The 18560-nt window shown below is 39.0% G+C and overlaps 2 protein-coding genes across 3 annotated transcripts in view; one reads left to right on the top strand and one right to left on the bottom strand.

Annotated features, from left to right (window-relative positions):
• Positions 1 to 385: 385 nt before the first annotated feature.
• Positions 386 to 8522, top strand: LOC144043019 (arf-GAP with dual PH domain-containing protein 1-like). The gene is made up of 11 exons (XM_077556202.1): positions 386 to 775; positions 1353 to 1483; positions 1660 to 1751; positions 2282 to 2364; positions 4350 to 4462; positions 5227 to 5373; positions 5921 to 6004; positions 6128 to 6190; positions 6257 to 6328; positions 6395 to 6623; positions 7501 to 8522. Exons 1-11 carry the CDS (start codon positions 685 to 687, stop codon positions 7527 to 7529), a joined length of 1134 nt encoding a protein of 377 aa, XP_077412328.1. The 5' UTR covers positions 386 to 684; the 3' UTR covers positions 7530 to 8522.
• Positions 8523 to 8886: 364 nt separating this feature from the next.
• Positions 8887 to 18560, bottom strand: part of LOC144044467 (ras-related protein Rab-26-like) — a 44636-nt gene continuing 34962 nt past the window's right edge. Inside the window, exons 6-9 of one of the 2 annotated variants that reach the window (XM_077558899.1) lie at positions 13545 to 13610; positions 12050 to 12106; positions 9579 to 9655; positions 8887 to 9500 (exon numbers count right to left, since the gene is read on the bottom strand). In XM_077558899.1, coding sequence (XP_077415025.1) covers positions 9401 to 9500; positions 9579 to 9655; positions 12050 to 12106; positions 13545 to 13610 — 300 coding nt within the window. In that variant the 3' untranslated portion in view covers positions 8887 to 9400. Of the gene's footprint in view, positions 9501 to 9578; positions 9656 to 12049; positions 12208 to 13544; positions 13611 to 18560 lie in introns of both variants that reach the window. The other variant, XR_013291277.1, reaches the window with a different exon arrangement.

The following is an 18560-nucleotide window of genomic DNA, read 5'->3' as shown; positions in this document are numbered from 1 at the left end:
TTTACTGAAAGGAGAAAACTGTTTTATTACGACTCATATTTAGCATACATGTCATGTTTGCTTGTGCCATTCAATTTCAAAGTATTTTTTGTAATGGTCAATGTGAAATTTTTCAATCAAACTTTATAAGAGTGCTTTTCCTACATGACAAAGTAACTCAAATTGCTTTACATTTCATTAAAATCAAGCCACCACCACTCAACAAGGACTCGAACGCACAATGCAAACAAACAAAAAGGTAAGATAAGTAGATCGGAGGCTTTTACTCCAATATTATTTTTTTAAATCGTTTTTCTCATAAAACAACCCTGATCGCTAAAAAGGTAACACGCTCAGTTACGACTAGACTTAACGTTTTTAATTTGTCCATTGGTCTGCTTTATTCAAGTGCTTTTCAAACAAACATTTACATCGGCTTTTTGACTTGCATACAAATTCGCGTTACGCCGTCGTCGTACAAAATCGTAAAACGGAGACGCCTGCCGAGTCGCTCCAATGTCGATGCAATACACGATAATGACGCTAAGGGTCTCTCTCCACCCAGTCACTTTCTGACAATAAAACCTTTCAGAGCTGTCGCTGCTTGTCTTCGCACTTCCCTTTCTCCGTGCATCGTGTGCGGCGACGTCTTCTTGTCGTTCGGGAGTTTGACATTTTAACCCGGAGGGCAGAGTCGTCGTGAGGATGTTTTCAGAGCGGGAAAACAGCAGAAAGAGGCTGATGGAACTTTTGGACAAACCCGGAAATAGAAACTGCGCCGACTGCGGAGCGGCAGGTAGACTGCAGTGGGAGATTATTAAGATGTTATCTTAACAATTTTGTTACTCTTTCTACATACTAACATAAATAAATACACCTACACTATTATAATATACCTTGCAAGAGATACCTGCAGTGTCATGATACATTTACAAAGATGTAAGAAAAACCCAATATAGTGTATTTTTAAATAATTTTGCCGTTTTAACAGTACTTTTCATGTTAGTTACCTTCAGTTGTGCCATTCTAGGGTCATTTTTGACACAGTTCCTTCCATATTCAACTCAAAGCCCCCACCCTTGCTACCAAAATTGTGCTTGAACCTTATTTTCAATAAATGTCAAAAAATTTGGTGAATGTGCGTAGAAAACGGGTGGGATTAGTACCTCCAACAAGGTAAAGAAACACAGGTACACAGTATAGCAAGACTGCCATTTTGATTTTGAAGTGGCAATTTTTGGGTGCTTTTTGATACTTTTGCAGGGGTACTTCAAAGATTAACTGATTTTGCCAGATTGCTATTAAATCGGAATGATCTAGACTAGATGACACAAAATTGTGTGTGTGTGTGTGTGTGTGTGTGTGTTTTGTAGATCCAGAGTGGGCATCGTATACACTGGGTGTGTTTGTGTGCCACAGCTGTTCAGGCCTTCACAGGAACATCGCACAAATCAGCAAAGTCAAGTCTCTCCTGCTGGATCCATGGACCACAGCACAGTTGGAGGTGAATGCTTATGTTTTTTGTTTTTGTTTTATTATTGTGTGTGTGTGTGTGTGTGTGTGTGTGTGTTTAAAATAAATAACAGCTCCTCTGCAAGTGTGTCACCACAAAGCAGCATGCATACACATTGATAGCATATCACTGACAAACATCACATTTCTCGTCCTTCCCTTTTGCAGTTGATGGACAAGTTGGGGAACCACGTGGCCAAGGCTAAATACGAGCAGACGGTTCCCATTTTCTACTACCAGCCAACTCACAAAGACTGTGCGTAAGTGACAGCCCACACTTTTGTCAATGGCAGGTAGACTTATGCATACATAAGAGCTCTGTTGCTAGAGACAAATACACATATTGACAAATTCGAGGTGCAGATTCTGCAAGACACTGTAAAATTAAACATTTTAAAGAATTTTTACTGAGATATATTTATTTGTATTCATAATAAATGGTGCTTTGAGATATAAGTTTATTTGTTGTCCGGACCAGACTCATGTGCGTGTTTTGGCCACCTGGGGTCAGTATAATACAAACATAGAGCCACAGATGAAGAAGAGTCTCACAACGGATTCAGTTATATTAGGCTTTTTTGTGTGTGTAAAAGATAAAGAGTATATGTCTGTGAGTATTGTTAAATTGTCTGTCTACATGTGCACTACACTCCAAAAATCGAACGATTTGAATCTTGAAAAACTCACAAGTTGGCACCACTACATGTCATAAGTACAGAGTAAAGTCAAAACTTTGAATGTATTACAATCCTTTTCTGTTGTTAGAAACAAAACAATTGTTGTTCGTCAGGCTCTTGCGGGAGCAGTGGATTCGCGCCAAGTACGAGAGGAAGGAGTTCATGCCTGGGGGGATACAGGAGTCCTACTCAGCAGGTAAGAACTCAACATGCCACTCACACTATACACATGCCGCAAAATCATCCTCTTCAATCGCCCCGTTATTTAAGGACGTACACTTTTTTGTGTGTGTGTTTTTGCTTATGTGGACCAGAAGTGGTTAGAGAAATGCAAATCATTATGTTGAAGCAAAACCAAAGTACTCCCCGCTTGTTTTTACTCAGTGATGATAATCAATCATAATGACACATGTAGATTCAGGTTTCAGGAATGAAATTAAAGTTGATCAATTTGTTCTTGGGTCAAAGTCATTAATGCCATTAATTTGTTCCAACCTCCCAAAAAAAACATGAATGTGTACCACTCTATAATATTGCGTTTTATAAAAACATACAAATTACATGATTAAACAGAATGTGAAGAATTATACAATTTTTGCCACATTCTTGTGTCACTTCAAATGGATATTGTGGCCTAGGGTTAGGGTGGGTTAGGGTGCATGCGCTTTGGCCACCTGGGGACAGCATAATGCAGACACACAAAAATACATGTAGAAGGTCACTCAAAGTCCTCATTAAGCTGTACTACTAGTCGTTCTTCACAGAGGATAAAGAATATAGTATACAATAGCAGTTATGCATGTGAGTATCTTTATCTGCATACATGTGTTTGTGTTTAAATAACCATTTCTTCAAGTGTAACATAATGTGTTTTGTTAGCCAGTTTTGCATTACGTGGTTGTATGAAATATACAGCGTTCCCCACATCATGTTAATACATGGGCGGGCCACCCAATTAAACTGGCCACCACCCAAGAAGTTTTCAAGGAAAAAAAAAAAATACAAAATAAATAAAAAATACTAATCAGTAAACTTGGACATGTAAACTGTAAGATTTGTATGAACATTTATTTATTTATCTGCAAATTCATGCTTATAACTGAGCCACTGCATTTAACAAACAGGTTGCAGTCTGTTTCATGTTTGAACAGCACTGAAATAAAATATTAAGGCTTAATGTTCCATTAATATAACATTCTTCCATGCTTAATGTGTGAATCCTAACCCTATGTAAGACGTTTTGTTGAATATTGCCATAAAAAATTGATGTTTAAAAATCGATTTAACCGCATATCGAATCGATTCGAGAATTGCATATATATACATACAGGACTGAGAACCTCCCATATATCAGTCTATCTCTAGAGTTGAATTGACTTCATTGCCATTTGCCAACATACAGCACTCAAATTACTGCTTGCAAGTCAAAGCAAAAACAGACGTCTCAAAAGAGAAGCTGCATATATCTAGGCTGTATTTTCTTCCATGTGCACTTCCAGTATGTGTCATGGCCGGGTGTCCCAATACTTTTGTACCTTGCAGCAATCTGAACCAGTCTGTGCATCATGATCAGCACTCTTCCCCAGAGTGGGTGTCCCGCTGTCAATAGCGCCTTGTGTTGTTGGGCTGTTCAGCAATGTGGCTGCGAGGATGAACGGACCGCTTTTGTATTCGCATTATTGAATAATTCGACATCCCACTACGAGTCTATAGCACCATTTGTATGCTGTATTTCAGTGGTTCAAATGCTAAATCCTCCACTGTTTGCTGCATGTTGCCTTAAAAGACTCTCAATGAAAATGCTTCCTTTATACAGTATATGCACTTTCCGGGGAAGTGCGTTATCATTTATGACTAATATTGTGATCACTTGCAGCATTGCATTGCAGCCATGACAGCGTTGGTTTTGTCTTTTTATTCCATTGTGCGCGTCTGTCTGTGTGTGTATTTATGGTGTAAACGTGTGTGTTTGGCAATGATAAACCACATCCTCCTGCAGTGCAATTTCTAGTTTGTTCACACTGACTGTTGGAAACAAATAGGATAAGAAAACGTGTACGGTTCATTTCATAGAGGACATACAATGAGTTGAAGCTCAATTGTTAATATTAAGGGAAAAGAAAGTGTCTTTGTATAAAAAGTTGATCCGATAATTTGGTCTGTCTTGTCATCATGTGGCAGGCTACCGGGAAGGGTTTCTATGGAAACGAGGCCGAGACAACGGGCAGTACCTCAGCCGAAAATTCATCCTGTCCGAACAAGAGGGGGTGCTCAAGTATTTCAACAAGCAGGATGTGAGTGCTGACAATACACAATATGGCTTTCTTGTATTCGATTATTTGATAAGACAAGAAGGGACAAATATTGGAAATACATCTCGGTATTATACCCGAACCACGTAATAAACATATTTGTATCAACACTGAGCATTATGCGATTAGATTAGATTTTATTACATTAATACAGCTCTTGTATTGGATGTCAGAGTGTAAATCGTGTACGTGGGTTTGTTGAGACACACAGTGCTGCTGGTTTAGCGAATGAACGCCACCCAAGAAGTACAAGTTCGACTATGGTATAAATTCAATTATTAGTTGCGCATCAATCGATTGGCCACTGATTGTGATCGACTCACTTCCAGGGAAAAGTACACGATCGGCATATGTCGTACTTTCATTGCTGATCACAAAACAGATCACCTGCAACTTGTGTTTTGTAACCTGCAGCCAACTAGAGACCAGCCTGAGCCCCCTCCCTTCCTTTCCTAAATGCTGCACATGATACAGGCCAAACCAGTAATTGAATCATAATATATGTTTGCGCATGTAATAGATTGAAAAAACAACAACTGATTAATCGATTATTAAAATGCTAGCTAGTGGTGAGCAGCTCTAAAACTGAAAACTGTGTAGCTATATGATCAATATTAAAATTGGTACCCACTGATCTCACTCATGGATGATTGTATCGGAATAGGCAGCATAAAATCTGAACACTCCTAATAACTATGCATTAATGTTCAACAAATGCAAAAATGTTTTATTATTTCTTTGTACAGGGGAGAGAGCCGAAAGCAATAATGAGCATCGGTACGGTGAACGCTACCTTCCAGCCAGCTAAAATTGGCACAGCTCAAGGCCTTCAGATAACCTACTTGAAGGACAACAGCACTCGCAATATCTTTGTTTACCACGAGGATGGCAAGGTGTGTGACGATGTAGAACTCAATGCGAGGTTATGGTCATTGTTGCCAGGATTGGCGCTTATAAATGGCTTTGATCAAGTTTTGCATTTTATAGCAAGTTACCAAACTGGAGTATGTAATTCAAATTTGGTGACAATGGAACAAAATGACCCTGAAAATGGCCAAAATGGATGCTTCGAATCAAAATGGCAGGCTTGAAAAAAAAAGAAGAAAAAGAGAGAGAGCAATGATGATGACATGTCAAATTGGTAAAGTTACTGAATGAACAATACAGAGCTCTGTTAAAAAAAGAAAACAAGAAAAAAACAAAATGGCAGGCTTACAGTGTGTAGAGTTGATCAACTTTTGAGAGCCCCTGGAAAATGACTGTAGAATGGGCGCTTCAAATTGAAATGGCCGACTTCCTGTGTCTATTCGGGAATCAGTTTGTTAGACTTGTAGGATTACTCATGATTTACACAATTTCATTTTGCTAAGTGAAATTGGCTTCGGGCCTTCATCCAGCAGGTATAATTGACTTGCACAACCATTGTGTCCTTTTCTGAAGGAAATGGTGGACTGGTTCAATGCCATCCGAGCAGCCAGATTACACTACCTGCAGGTGGCCTTCCCTGGAGCTCCCATAGCTGATGTAAGTCACTACTGCAACACAAACACTTTGTGTTATTAAAAACGTCAATCCCATGCCGTCAAACGCTCTAAACGCTGTACTAGTTTGGAGCATCTAAAGGATTAACTTTTTCCGTTTTTCCAGTTGTTGCCCAAGGTAACCAGGAACTATGTAAAACAGGGCTACATGGAGAAGACGGGTCCCAAGGTGATGTCAGTCTAGTCCAAAGTATGGAGTTGACATTGACGAGTCATCATGCTTATCTCATGTCAGCACACAGAGGGTTTTAAGAAGAGATGGTTCTCCATGGATGATAGGAGGCTCATGTACTTGAAAGATCCACTGGTGGGTCCCCGACAATGGGCTTCCTGCCAGCTGCATGTCCGGTAATGTGACTCCCTGCTTTACAAGGATGCCTACGCACGAGGTGAAGTGTTCATCGGCAGTAAGGAAAATGGCTACAGCGTCCTGCCGGGCCTTCCGTTGGGCGTTCAGAGCTCCCACTGGCAGTTTGGGATCACCATAGCCACGCCAGACAGGGAGTTCCTTTTTGTGTGCGAGAGCGAACAGGATCGAATGGACTGGATCGCGGCGTTTCAGACGGTCGTCAACCAACCCATGCTACCTCAAGAGTATGCAGGTACGTTCAATCTCCAGCTGCACCGTTGCCTCATTCTTAACTTTCCTTCTGAATAGATTAACTTTATTTGAGATTGATTTAGGTTTATTAGGCAATCGTTAATTTCTCTTGCGGAGTTATGAGAGTTTTGTGTGCTATGCTCTGCTCACATGCAATTACCATAAGAAAATGACGGACATGAGATCTTGAAATTGTTTTGTTGGTTTACTTATGATCAACATACAGGACTTGTCAAATTTCATGTGGCTACGTAAAACTTGGTTTGGGAGCTACATTTTCAAAACATTCTGAGCTAAACTCAACTTGTGAAGTTGATTTAATATACTTTTGTGATGGTGTCATTTCGGGAATACCTTCTTCAGATTTATAGATCTTCTCATGATTCTCAAGCCTAACAAATGTTATGTTCCCGTGCCTTGAGTTGAAGAATGTTCAGTTTGGAAGCGGCGTTTCTGTGTCAGACGTCACATCCAATAGGAAAGCGGTTGTGAGTGATTTCAGAGTGCTAAATGCAATAGACCAACCACGGGAAAAAGCATCAATGCATCCTGGTAGGCAGCTAAGCAATTCAAATATAGGCAAGCTTGCACCGGAACGCCATTGTCCCTGCACTGAACACCAAAACCAAGTGCAGTGTGAAAAGGCCTTTCGTATTATGTTTACAGCAAGGAGAACTGCTGCCATGCTCCTCTTGCATGCAGTGAAAAAAAAAGCTTAAACATTCTCACCCGTCTGTCTCCTATATAATAAATTTAGTAGCAATCATTAAGTCTCTCAGAGCAGTTCATCTTTGAAGTGTGCCCATTGTTTTGTCAACATTACACTAAAGCATGCCTTTACCTCTTTGTGTGACCCCTCCCCCCCCCCTATTTTGCAGTGGAGGCCTATTTTAAGCGCAAACCGTGACTATTTAGCTGTTTGAAGAAGGACCTGTGCAGCAGGATGAGTAGACGAACTAGAGGATGTGCCAAACAAGCAATTTTTCTCTGTCATACTTGACTGTCACACTACAGTATGAGCAAGAGGATGTAATGCGCAAGTGAGAACAAGCGGTTTCACATTTCCGGCAAGTTCAATGCAGCACGTCATGCACAAGGTCATTACTGTTTACTTACTTGCTACTTGGATTCTACTATTTAATGCCAGGATAATTACTAAAAAATATAAATCTTGTAATCAGTGTAACAGTTTTGTAATGCATGTCATGTATTCATTTTTTTCCAGTAGGGGGAGACAACGGACAGGTTTCAAATGTTCTCAGACTTTGGCAAGTTATGTTCATAGTGGTAAATGATTTACTCTATTTATGTAAATCTATTAACGCTAATGTCGTTATCATGCACTCATTAATGAGTGCTTTTGAACTAAACTGAGCTATATTACAGTTGCTAGCAGTTTATTTTACCCGATGGGAAGAAGGAAGGCACGTATTTGGTTGTTTATTTTTGTGGTGGGGTGGTTGGGGGTATTCTTTGAAGAGAAAGAATAATTTAATAATTTGGGTCCTAATTTATCCAAACGAGTGCTCCAGCCCCTTATAAAAACTAATGTTCACAATGTTTCAAAGTTCTCCATTAACTCATTCACTGCCATTGACGGCTATAGATGTAAAAAAATTAATTGGAACTATTTCTATTAGTTTAACTTTTTTTCCCACTTTTGTTAAGTTTTTGTTGTTGTTGAGTATGAAAACCTTAATTAACATTCCAAAAAAATTTAATCGCCTGACGCCCCTCATTTTTAATAATCTTTTCTTCTTTTTAGTATAAAAGTATTTTTAATATATTTTTTTTTTAAAAAACGTTTTTTTAATAATCTTTTCCTTCTTTTTTAAGAAAATATAAGTAAACAATTCGGGGCGTCAGGCGATAATTTTTTTTGGTAATTAATGTTAATTAAGGTTTTCATACTCAACAACAAAAACTTAACAAAAGTGGGGAAAAAAGTTAAACTAATTTAAATAGTTTTAATGAATTTTTGACATCTATAGCCGTCAATGGCAGTGAATGAGTTAATGGAGAACTTTGAAACATTGTGTACAGTAGTTTTTATCATAATTAATCACATTACTTCACTAGTTAACTCACAATTAATCACAAATTTTATATATTTTCTAAATGTACAATAAAAAAAAATCTAGGCTTTCATACTCTTGTTAACAAAAGTGGGAACAAATGTTAAACTAATAGAAATAGTTCAAATGAATTTTTGACGTCTATAGCCGTCAATGGCAGTGAATGAGTTAAGAATGAAACAATTACAGTATTGTCTTCTGATTTTTATTGTACAACCTTAGTTACACACTGAAAAAAACAACTCCATAACACCAGAGTGACCAGTAAACACTAACAGAAACTGAAATTGCCTATTATTATATTCATATTTTGTATGATGCAGGCAAACATTATACAGAAGTCTTAACACTGCCAAAAAATTCCACTGAATATTATTGCAAATGTGGTTAACACTACTACTCAATTTACATTATGAAAAACACGACCAATTAAATACATAAATGAACACAAACCACCAACGAGATATGAAATACAACATTTACACAGAAATATACACAATCTTGTTGTTTTAATATTCAACATTGTAAACATTCTGTAGTCTGTCTTCATTATCGGAATACTGTATTTTTACATGCAGTATTTACACCCTTTGTCAAATCTATGTATAAAGATGTCATACATTATAGTAATATAAATCATATCCTTCAAAAGTCTGTTTTTCTCTGTTAACGTAAAATACATCATTTCAGGGCTTAGATGCTTTTAGGATCTGCAGCAGCTAGCGCTCTTAACCTCATTGTTCACAAATTCCTGTAACTTGAAGTTCTCACAGGGATCCTTCCCAGAACGATGCTTCAACTCCCTGCGACAGAAGGAGAATATAAACATTATGGATATTTTGCAACTTACATTTAATAAGGATGCATGTATGATACATTACTTGGCCACAGCAGTGAAGGCCAACTCTACATTGAGACCAGACCTGGCACTGGTCTCCATGAAGGGAACCCCAAACTCCTGCATCATAAAGCAAACACACACATACAAAAAAAGAAAAACACAGTTTTAATTGGTTGTCTAGCTACGCCGTGCAGGTAGAGCATGCGGAGATTAAAGAAAAAAGGGAGTTTATTTGCAGAAGGAGAAGATTTGCGGGGGACTCTTTTCAATTAAATTAAATTTATTTCAGTCACTTGTAAAAGAAAAAAGACATCATAAAGCAATATTCAAATTCAAAGTAAAGTGAAAGAAAAGAAAGGGGACAGAAAGAAGTAACACTTGTTGTGTCTGCCCCTGATCAACACAAAAAAAAGAATGAAAAAAACAACAACACAAAATGAGTGACAGCAAGCAGTCAAGACGCTTTCAGTATAACAATTCTACAAAATATTTCAAAATTATTCAACTGTGTGTCCTTGTGCTATATCTATTTTTGCTATAATTGTGCTTTTATACATAAAAAAAAAAATACAAATAGACTGAGAAGATTTTGGTTTACAATCCAGATTGTTCCACAGACTGACACCTTGAGTTGAAATACATCGTTCTTTTTGTTTTGTTCTATGTTTAGGTTTGCAAAAAAATGTCTGTTCTTCTTAATTTGTACTCACTTTCCCTTTTTATATGGTAAAATTTCACGATGGGCTTTGTACAATATTTTAAGGTGGTTAAACTCCATCAATTCATTAAATTTTAAAGTTTTTAGTTGTATAAATAATGGATTTGATGGATTTAAAAGTATATTTTAAAATATGTAAACATATTCTGGTATATTTTTACATCTTTATTCCAAAGAAATAAAAGAAAGCAATAATTATTTACGGGCTGGCAACCAGTTCAGGGTGTTCCCCGCGTACCGCCCGAACACAGCTGGGATCGACTCCAGCACTGCCGCGACCCTTATGAGGATAAGCGGTTTAGTTAAAGGATGGATGGAATAGTGTTAAGGTGTCTATTCGAAAGGAAAACTTTAATTATACATATTTATATTGTATAATTTCTCATTGCATTTTATATTTTATTATCTTGTTTAATCTAAAATGTAAAAAACATGATTAACAATTAGGGATGTTTGATTCCACTTTTTTTCACACCGTTACCAGTATGAGTACTCACACCAATACGGATACCACTAATACTTTTGATACTTAACATTTCACACAAAAAGCAATAAAGCATATTTTTAAAGAAAGACCAATATATCCAAATCTAGCATTTTTCCTTAAAACTACATGAAATGTATTGCAGTTTTTTTGTATTCTGTCATGAGTACCGATACTTTGAAGTAAGGCCGGGTATGGGCTGGATACGATACAACCCATTCGCCCATCGCTATTACAGTAACTGTAGTATGTTTATTAGAGGTCGTCTGTTATAGGTGACCCTAGTCCTATCTTAAAATCCTGACTCCCCAAAAATGCATACCGTAAGCCTTAATTGGAACCCCAACCTTAACTTGCTGATAATTGAAGACCAGTGTCTATTATATCAAACTCAAACTTTAACTTGAAATCCCAACTCCAAATTGAAACACTAACCTTTTAATTGGAACCCTAATCTTTGAAGCCTTAACCCATCCATCCATCCATCCATTTTCTTACACCCTGAACTGGTTGCCAGCCAATCGCAGGGCACACAGAGACGAACAACCATTCTCACAATCACACCTATGGACAATTTGGAGTGTTCAATTAACCTGCCATGCATGTCTTTGGAATGTGGGAGGAAACCGGAGTACCCGGTGAAAACCCACGCAAGCACGGGGAGAACATGCAAACTCCACCCAGGAAGGCCGAAGCCCGGACTCGATCTCACGTCCTCTGCACTGGGAGGCGGACGTGCTAACCAGTCATCCACCGTGCTGCCCTGAAGCCTTAACCCTTATTTGGAATTCTAGCCCTAATTTTAACCCCCTGTTTAACTCATTCACTGCCATTGACGGTTATAGACGTAAAAAAAATAATTTGAACTATTTCTATTAGTTAATTTTTTTTTTTCTGCTTTAGTTAACAAGAGTATGAAAACCTAGATTTTTTTATTGTACATTTAAAACAGATATAAAATTTGTGATTAATTGTGAGTTAACTATTAAAGTCATGCGATTAATTACGAGTAAAAATTCGAGTAAAAAAAATTCGCCTGACGCCCCTAATTTGTAATAATCATCTCGTCAGGCGATTACATTTTTTAATTGTAATTAATCGCATGATTTCACTAGTTAACGCACGATTGATCACAAATTTTATATCTGTTCTAAATGTACATTTTCATACTCTTGTTAACAGAAGTGGAAAAAATGTTAAACTCATAGAAATAGTTCAAATGAATTTTTGACGTTTATAGCCGTCAATGGCAGTGAATGAGTTAATTGAGTCATGACTTTTTAGGGAAGATGGCTAGCAAATCCCTCACCTTTGCAAGCCTCTCGCCGTCCTCTCTCTTCACCACCCGCTCATGAGTGGCATCCGCCTGGCGAAGACAACACGGACGTCACTAGCGAGTCCACATATGCGCACCCGCCAGCTGTGCAGAGCCGCTTGCTCTTTTGTCCACAGTTTACATCGCGGCTGCTGTTGGCGTCCAGGTAATAGTGAGTTTAAGTAGCTGTCGGGATGCTAATTTAAGGGCTGACAGGGAGGTTGGTCAACCATCTGTTCTGCTCTGCTGTGAGGGAGGCATGCAAAATAACAACGTGATGTGTAATCAGTGATATTTGCAAATGAGTTGGTGCGCTGACAGAGTTGGTGGGAGGTGTGTGTCTGTGCTAGAAATGGATTAAAAAATTGGGGAATACAGTAATCCCACACGGATAAGATAAAATAGAATAAGAATGAGTAACGCACACATTCTAAAAATATAAACAATTGCCTATACTAATATACAGCGGTGTATTAGGGCTACTTATAAATATAGAGTTTTTACAGGATGGGGGCAATATTCCGAGAATAAAAACTTTGTGAGACAAAAACTCTTAATTTACGACTTTATAAAGTGGCAACTTTATAAAATGGTAGATTTGTGAGAAAAAAACTTGGGAACTTATGAGAAATAGTCTAATGTGAGGATTCATTGGTGGTTAATGGGACACTGTTTATAAAATGAAAAGGCAGGATGGAGACGGATACATTCTTAATTTAAAGTTTACTCGTCATTCATGGCAGCTAGAGCGACAACACTTCCTGATCCCCTATCAGCTGACGAACACTAACCAATCAGAAGCTAGCATACATTAGGTAAATGCAAGTGAATGACAGAGAGCAACAGATTCGACACATCAATTTAGCTACTTGTACAAAAAATAGCTAAATGTACGAATATGTAAATAATAATTCTGGAAACATAAATGTACAAGTAAATATACATTTTGACAAATTAATTTAAATGCTTAATCTCAGGGTGTGGACCTTCGCAGTGCAAGGCGTCTTTCGTCGCTGGCGGTACCCAAACACTTCAAAGAGCAAATTTAACATCATATGGTTAATCTCTGCTAGAGCAATTACTATCTCCTTATTTGAAACCCCCTGCCCTGCAATTGGCTGGCAACCAGTTCAGGGAGTACCCCGCCTACTGCCCGAAGCCAGCTGGGATAGGCTCCAGCAACCCCCGCGACCCTTGTGAGGACAAGCGGTTAAGAAAATGGATGGATTATTTGAAAACCCGACCGAAAAGTATTGGCACAAAGATCCGAGTAGTACGCTATGTGTATTTCTCGTAAGTTTTTTCTCTCACAAATTCACGCGTTTTTCTCTCTCAAAATATTGCCCCCACACTCCAGAAAATATATATTTCTACGTGGCCCCAATACGCCTGTAAATACTTTATTCCACAATCACTGATCCTAAAACAGTTTAATGTCATTTCATAAAGTCATTGAGACAGCTCAAGTCATGTATGTTTAGATTCTTGCCTTGTTCCCGAGTAGCATGAGCACCACATCCTGTTGTGCGTACTCGTGGATCTCAGTCAGCCAAGCCTGGAGAGGAAACAAAAGAGTTGACAAAAGACGCATATTTGGGATATACAGTATATACTGTATATTTTTTAAAAGGCCAGTATTGAGGTTACTTTGTGATTTCGAGTCAAACACTACCCCCAACTTGAGACCCCAACCCTGGCTTAAAATCATATCCATAACTTAGAACCCTACCTTGAATTGACCCATTAATTAAATGCCTCTCATAACAGCATCATTCTTATTATGTCCGTTCCGAACAGGAGGGCCAGCGATCAATCTGGCTTGTGTTTGGCAGTGCTTGCAGAGCCGTTTGTGCACCTCGACACAAACTGTAAGCTTAATTAAACCTGGCGATGCCGTGCTGTCTGGATTCTGCACAGGTCACCCACATGCCAAAGGGCATGTTAAATGAACAGGTGAGATGACACTGCTGCCAGTGCAGGGCAAAAGTTTACAATGGACGGTTGATCAGGGGAGCATAAAAAACAACAACTTGATTGGAGATCTTTGTTTACGAGTCCAAGAAAATGCTAAATCAAAAGTAGGGTTGGAATTAGAGGCAGTGGGAGGAGCTAACAGAAGTCTGGAAGCTGATTGGCTGTGATATTGGCTCATCCCCAACCTTCCATTTAGCATCACGGCATCTCCTCAGCGTGAACAAAATCTCTTTGAATTGACAGCTTCTCTCATCTATGCTGATGCCACGTGGCTTGTAATGAGATCATTGAGCTGTTTATAGCACACTCTGGCATCTTCCTCGGCTCACTTCATATAAATGCCGCCATTGATTTCATGATAACTTATTATCAAGCTGTTGTGGGTGAGTGATGATGTTTGCTTTAATGTAAGTCAAATGAAAACAAATAGCACTCCGTTAAGTATTGTTATTATTATTATATGAGTGCATAGTGTCAGCAGAACAGAATGCCTTTTTGCAAGAGAAATTTAATGAATATAAATGCCACGGAAATACACGATACGATTACGACGAGCTAAAATGGTAATTGAGAACGAATTATTATTCTGGTTTCAACAAGATTAAAATGACGTTTTCAAGTAATTGCAATATTTATCTGTGGCTTGGCTCAAGTGACTGGCTTGAGCTCATGTTTTATTCAAGAGCAACACTGTTGACAAATGTTCAGTTAAACAAACCAAAAAGAGCAAATAATAGAAATATCCAAAAGGAAGTGGGTTGAAAATGGATTCTGTTAAAGACTACGAGGACCACAGAGGAGTTCTCGTATCGTTTGCCTAATTACATCATTGCCCAGGTCATTTTTAGCGTACTGTCACAAGTTTAATAAATATACCAATGTGTTTGCTAAAAATTGTGTTTAGGCAATTGAACTCTTTGTTGGATTTGCTATGTTTCTCATTTTAAACATCGAAACTTCTCTAAAGCATTTGGCATCTTATTTTGTAAATTAAAAAAAGAACATTTTGTAAAACTAAAAAAAAAAAAAAAAAAAAACTGAAATCAGGACTTTAGCTGAGTATCGTGTCACGTCACCTGTGTTCCACATCTATCTAAGGGATTGGCTGAGAATGACTGAAAGCTTTGATCAGAGTATTAGAGGGAGGAAGACAGGAGAGACGTTTGCTTCTGGGGAAGAAAAAGGCTGATGTCACCCACAGGAGCTGGAAGAAAAAGTAGGACTTCTCCCATGAGAGGAGTTTGAAGCGCCGCGACAGAGTGACGCTATTTGATAGACAAAACATTCACACTGTGGCCTGGCTGGAACAAAATGTGCAGTACCATCCATAAACATTATACTTATGTGGGGTAGGACACATACTGATCGATTTGAGAATCAAATTGTTAGATTACAGCTGGTTGCGTTTGTTGTTAAATATAACCTGCCTCTCAAGTCATTTACCGCAGTAAAAATGACACGAAGAGTTTGAAACTAGGGATGTCCCGATCCGAGCACGTGATCGGAAATCGGGCTCGATCACGTGGTTGCTGACTCAATCGGAGTCGGACGTTGTCTCCCGATTCAGGACTCGGATAAATAAATGAGGTTATTTTTTATAACTTTTTATTAACTCTTTGACTGCCAGACGTTTTCAGAAACGGCATGTCGCCAGTGCCAGCCGATTTAAGCATTTTGACTGATCTTTCAAGGTCCACAGAAAATGTTGTGTTTGGACTATGGAAACACACATACTACCAAATGAAAGATTGAACTCTCATCTTTCATCAGAAAAAAAAGTTTGTTTCTACCATATTCCGTTCTTCAGTAATCAACAATAGAAAATGGTTAGTTTCACCGAAATGCTGTTTTGAAACAAAAAACGGAGAAAAAGAGCTTTTTGTGAAACGATGTTATTTCATGCACTCTAGTGAATTGTACACTTCTTTTTGTCCATGAATGATGCCACAAACACCTAAATAGTGCTTTACTTCTGTAATACACCACCACCAACAATGAAAAAGTGTTTTTAGATTGCAAAATACGTTTATTTCCATTCAACAGTGTAACAATTTGACAAAACAATTTCGCAAACTATTTACAAATGTGTGCAACTGTGGTACTACTTACAATTATGTGGATGTTTCAAATACAGTTTTTCTTTTTGTAACGCTCTCCTGCGTGCAAGGAGAGGGAGCAGGATTCGCACAACAGATTACTTTCACTTTCATTGTCCGTTTCGCGTGCAGACGTTACACTTTCTTGACGGCCTTTTTTTCCGGGGAATAAATAGCAAGTAGCAGACTGTACACACTCCTCCGATGAATATGCATTGGACTCGGGGCATTCTTCCGATTGAACGTCCGCCTGAGCGTGCTCGGTTGTGCTCCGCGTTTTCCGGTGTCAGCATCGCCAGCCCGTGAACCTTTATGACGTCGTCATAGCCGCCGCGTCAACGCTTCCAACTTCGCCGTCAACCTCGGAGTCACCATCATCATCATCATCGATGATGATCATTGTCGTCATCAATGTGCTCTTTAGCGTTGAAAATTCCCAACTGTGAGCTGCTTGCAACATTGTCCGCTTCCTCCTCCATCTAGCTCCGCCTAACGTATTCTACTGCCGCGTCAATGCTTCCAACCACGGAGTCACCATCATCATCATCATCATCGATGATGATCATCGTCGTCATCAATGTGCTCTTTATCGTTGCTCGATGCTTTTCGTCTTTGAAAAAAATGTCTCTAGCGTGAGCTGCTTGCAACCGCCATTATGGCTTCTTCAGCCATTGTCCCCTCAACACTCTAGCCCCGCCTCACGTCTTCTGCTGACGCCCACCCGATCTTGTCAAAAGAGAGTCATCGCTGCCCTCTAGGGGCCAAAAATAGTCATTAGGCTCACTAGACCTGCTTGAAACTTTCAGCACAGCTCCGCAAGGCTTCCCTGCACCCGTTTCAAAAAAAAAAGAAAAAAAAAACTTTTAACGTCTTTGGCGCTCCTCCGTAGGTTTTTGCAGAACGTTATTAAACGTCTTTGGCAGTAAAAGAGTTAAACATGGAGTTGCGCGGTGGCACAGAGTGAAACTTCATATTTCTACACAGCTTAGCGTGCGGGATGGCGTCACTTTGCTACAGTGATACTATTAATGCCATCGAGCAGCGGCGCTAAACTAGAATATAGCACTGAGGTATTTGGAAGTAGATGATAATAAGTTATCATCGCTAAAGTGGAAAGCCGTGCAAAGTGAGTATTTTGTGTGGCGGAAAGGATATACAGTAGATGTGTTGCTTCCCCACTGCCGCGCTGCACTTCACCGACGGGTCAGCCCCGCCACCATTAGGCCCTGGCGACTGGACGTGCTTCGTGCCATCCCCGAGGATCCAGCAGTGGGCGCGCTTCGTTTCCTCCCCGCAAATTCAGCTGCAGCGCGCGCGCCATCGACTCCGAATGCCCTTCAAAGGGAGCCTGGCGCCTAGCCTAGCCTATCGTGAATCCGGAGGGTTGGACGTCCTTACCGGGCTCGCCAAATCCCGCCCGGGCCGGCAGTCTAGCCTGGTGCAAGTCCAGACCCAACGTCAGGATATGGTAAGATTAAATACATTTCGCTTGCTCATTCTTCAAATGCAGCCTTTTGTTTGTTGTGAAATTGGCCTTTTTTCACGCACATATATACTGTATATTTTCTTCCTAAAGTAAAACAACATTAGGTTAGCCCATCAATTTGTGTTACGTAGCATGCTTTAAAATGGCTACAGTAGGTCCTCAAAAACAAAGCTCTTGTGCAAAATTAATATACTGGTTAATAATAGCCCTTTGAGTAACTCCTAGATGTGCCAAAAAAAGAGGGTTTAAATGTTTTACTTAGTTTAACCACTGTCCACTCACTATATAAAAGGTGTTGGGGTAGATTTGTTTATTTTATTTTTTTATATATTAATAAAAATTAAAAAAAGTTCTCCTTCATAACATGCCGAGCTATTGGATCGGCACTCGGAATCAGCCGATCTAAAAATGAGGTGACTCGGACTCGGGTCCAAAAAAGTGTGATTGGGACATTCCTATTTGAAACTATTATCTAAAAACTATGGGGTATATGCTAAGGACTTCCGACTTTTGTAAGTGATGGATTTCTGTGGAATGTGTTGTCTTCTTTTGTGGTGCTAAGCAGCATTTTATGTATTAAAAAGTTCATTGACTAGGGCTGAGTATTCACTCAGATTTTTAAAATCGATTTGACTCTTTTCACGTTTCACATTGATTTTAGATTCAGTTAAGGATTTCATGCAGTACCAATTTTACTTATATATGGAAGACATTCTCAGAAGTACCAATGCCGCAAATAGTAGAAACTTCTTGCTCTTACTTGGTGCATTAGTATGACCCCCCCATATATATACATTTAAAATTGAATCCAATGCAGTTCCATTAATCATGTATGTTTTACTGAACATGACCTAATCAAAACAATAAAGAATAATTGAAATCGATTACAACCACAGCACTGTGTAACTAAAGTGGCAAAAACACTGGCCTCATATTGGGCTATGAAAAG

The sequence above is a fragment of the Vanacampus margaritifer genome, chromosome 2 (genome assembly GCF_051991255.1).
Source record: "Vanacampus margaritifer isolate UIUO_Vmar chromosome 2, RoL_Vmar_1.0, whole genome shotgun sequence".
Lineage (NCBI taxonomy): Eukaryota > Metazoa > Chordata > Actinopteri > Syngnathiformes > Syngnathidae > Vanacampus > Vanacampus margaritifer.
The sequence above is the reverse complement of the archived record's forward strand: the minus strand, read 5'-3'. Positions and strand labels throughout refer to the sequence as shown.

What these genes read in the sequence shown, in the direction of transcription:
- LOC144043019 (XM_077556202.1), top strand. Translation starts at nt 685, where the DNA reads ATGTTTTCAGAGCGGGAAAACAGCAGAAAGAGGCTGATGGAACTTTTG. An exon ending in CCAACTCACAAAGACTGTGC is followed by an intron (nt 1,752 to 2,281) that starts GTAAGTGACAGC and finishes GTTGTTCGTCAG; the next exon opens with GCTCTTGCGGGAGCAGTGGA. An exon ending in GCTACCTCAAGAGTATGCAG is followed by an intron (nt 6,624 to 7,500) that starts GTACGTTCAATC and finishes CCTATTTTGCAG; the next exon opens with TGGAGGCCTATTTTAAGCGC.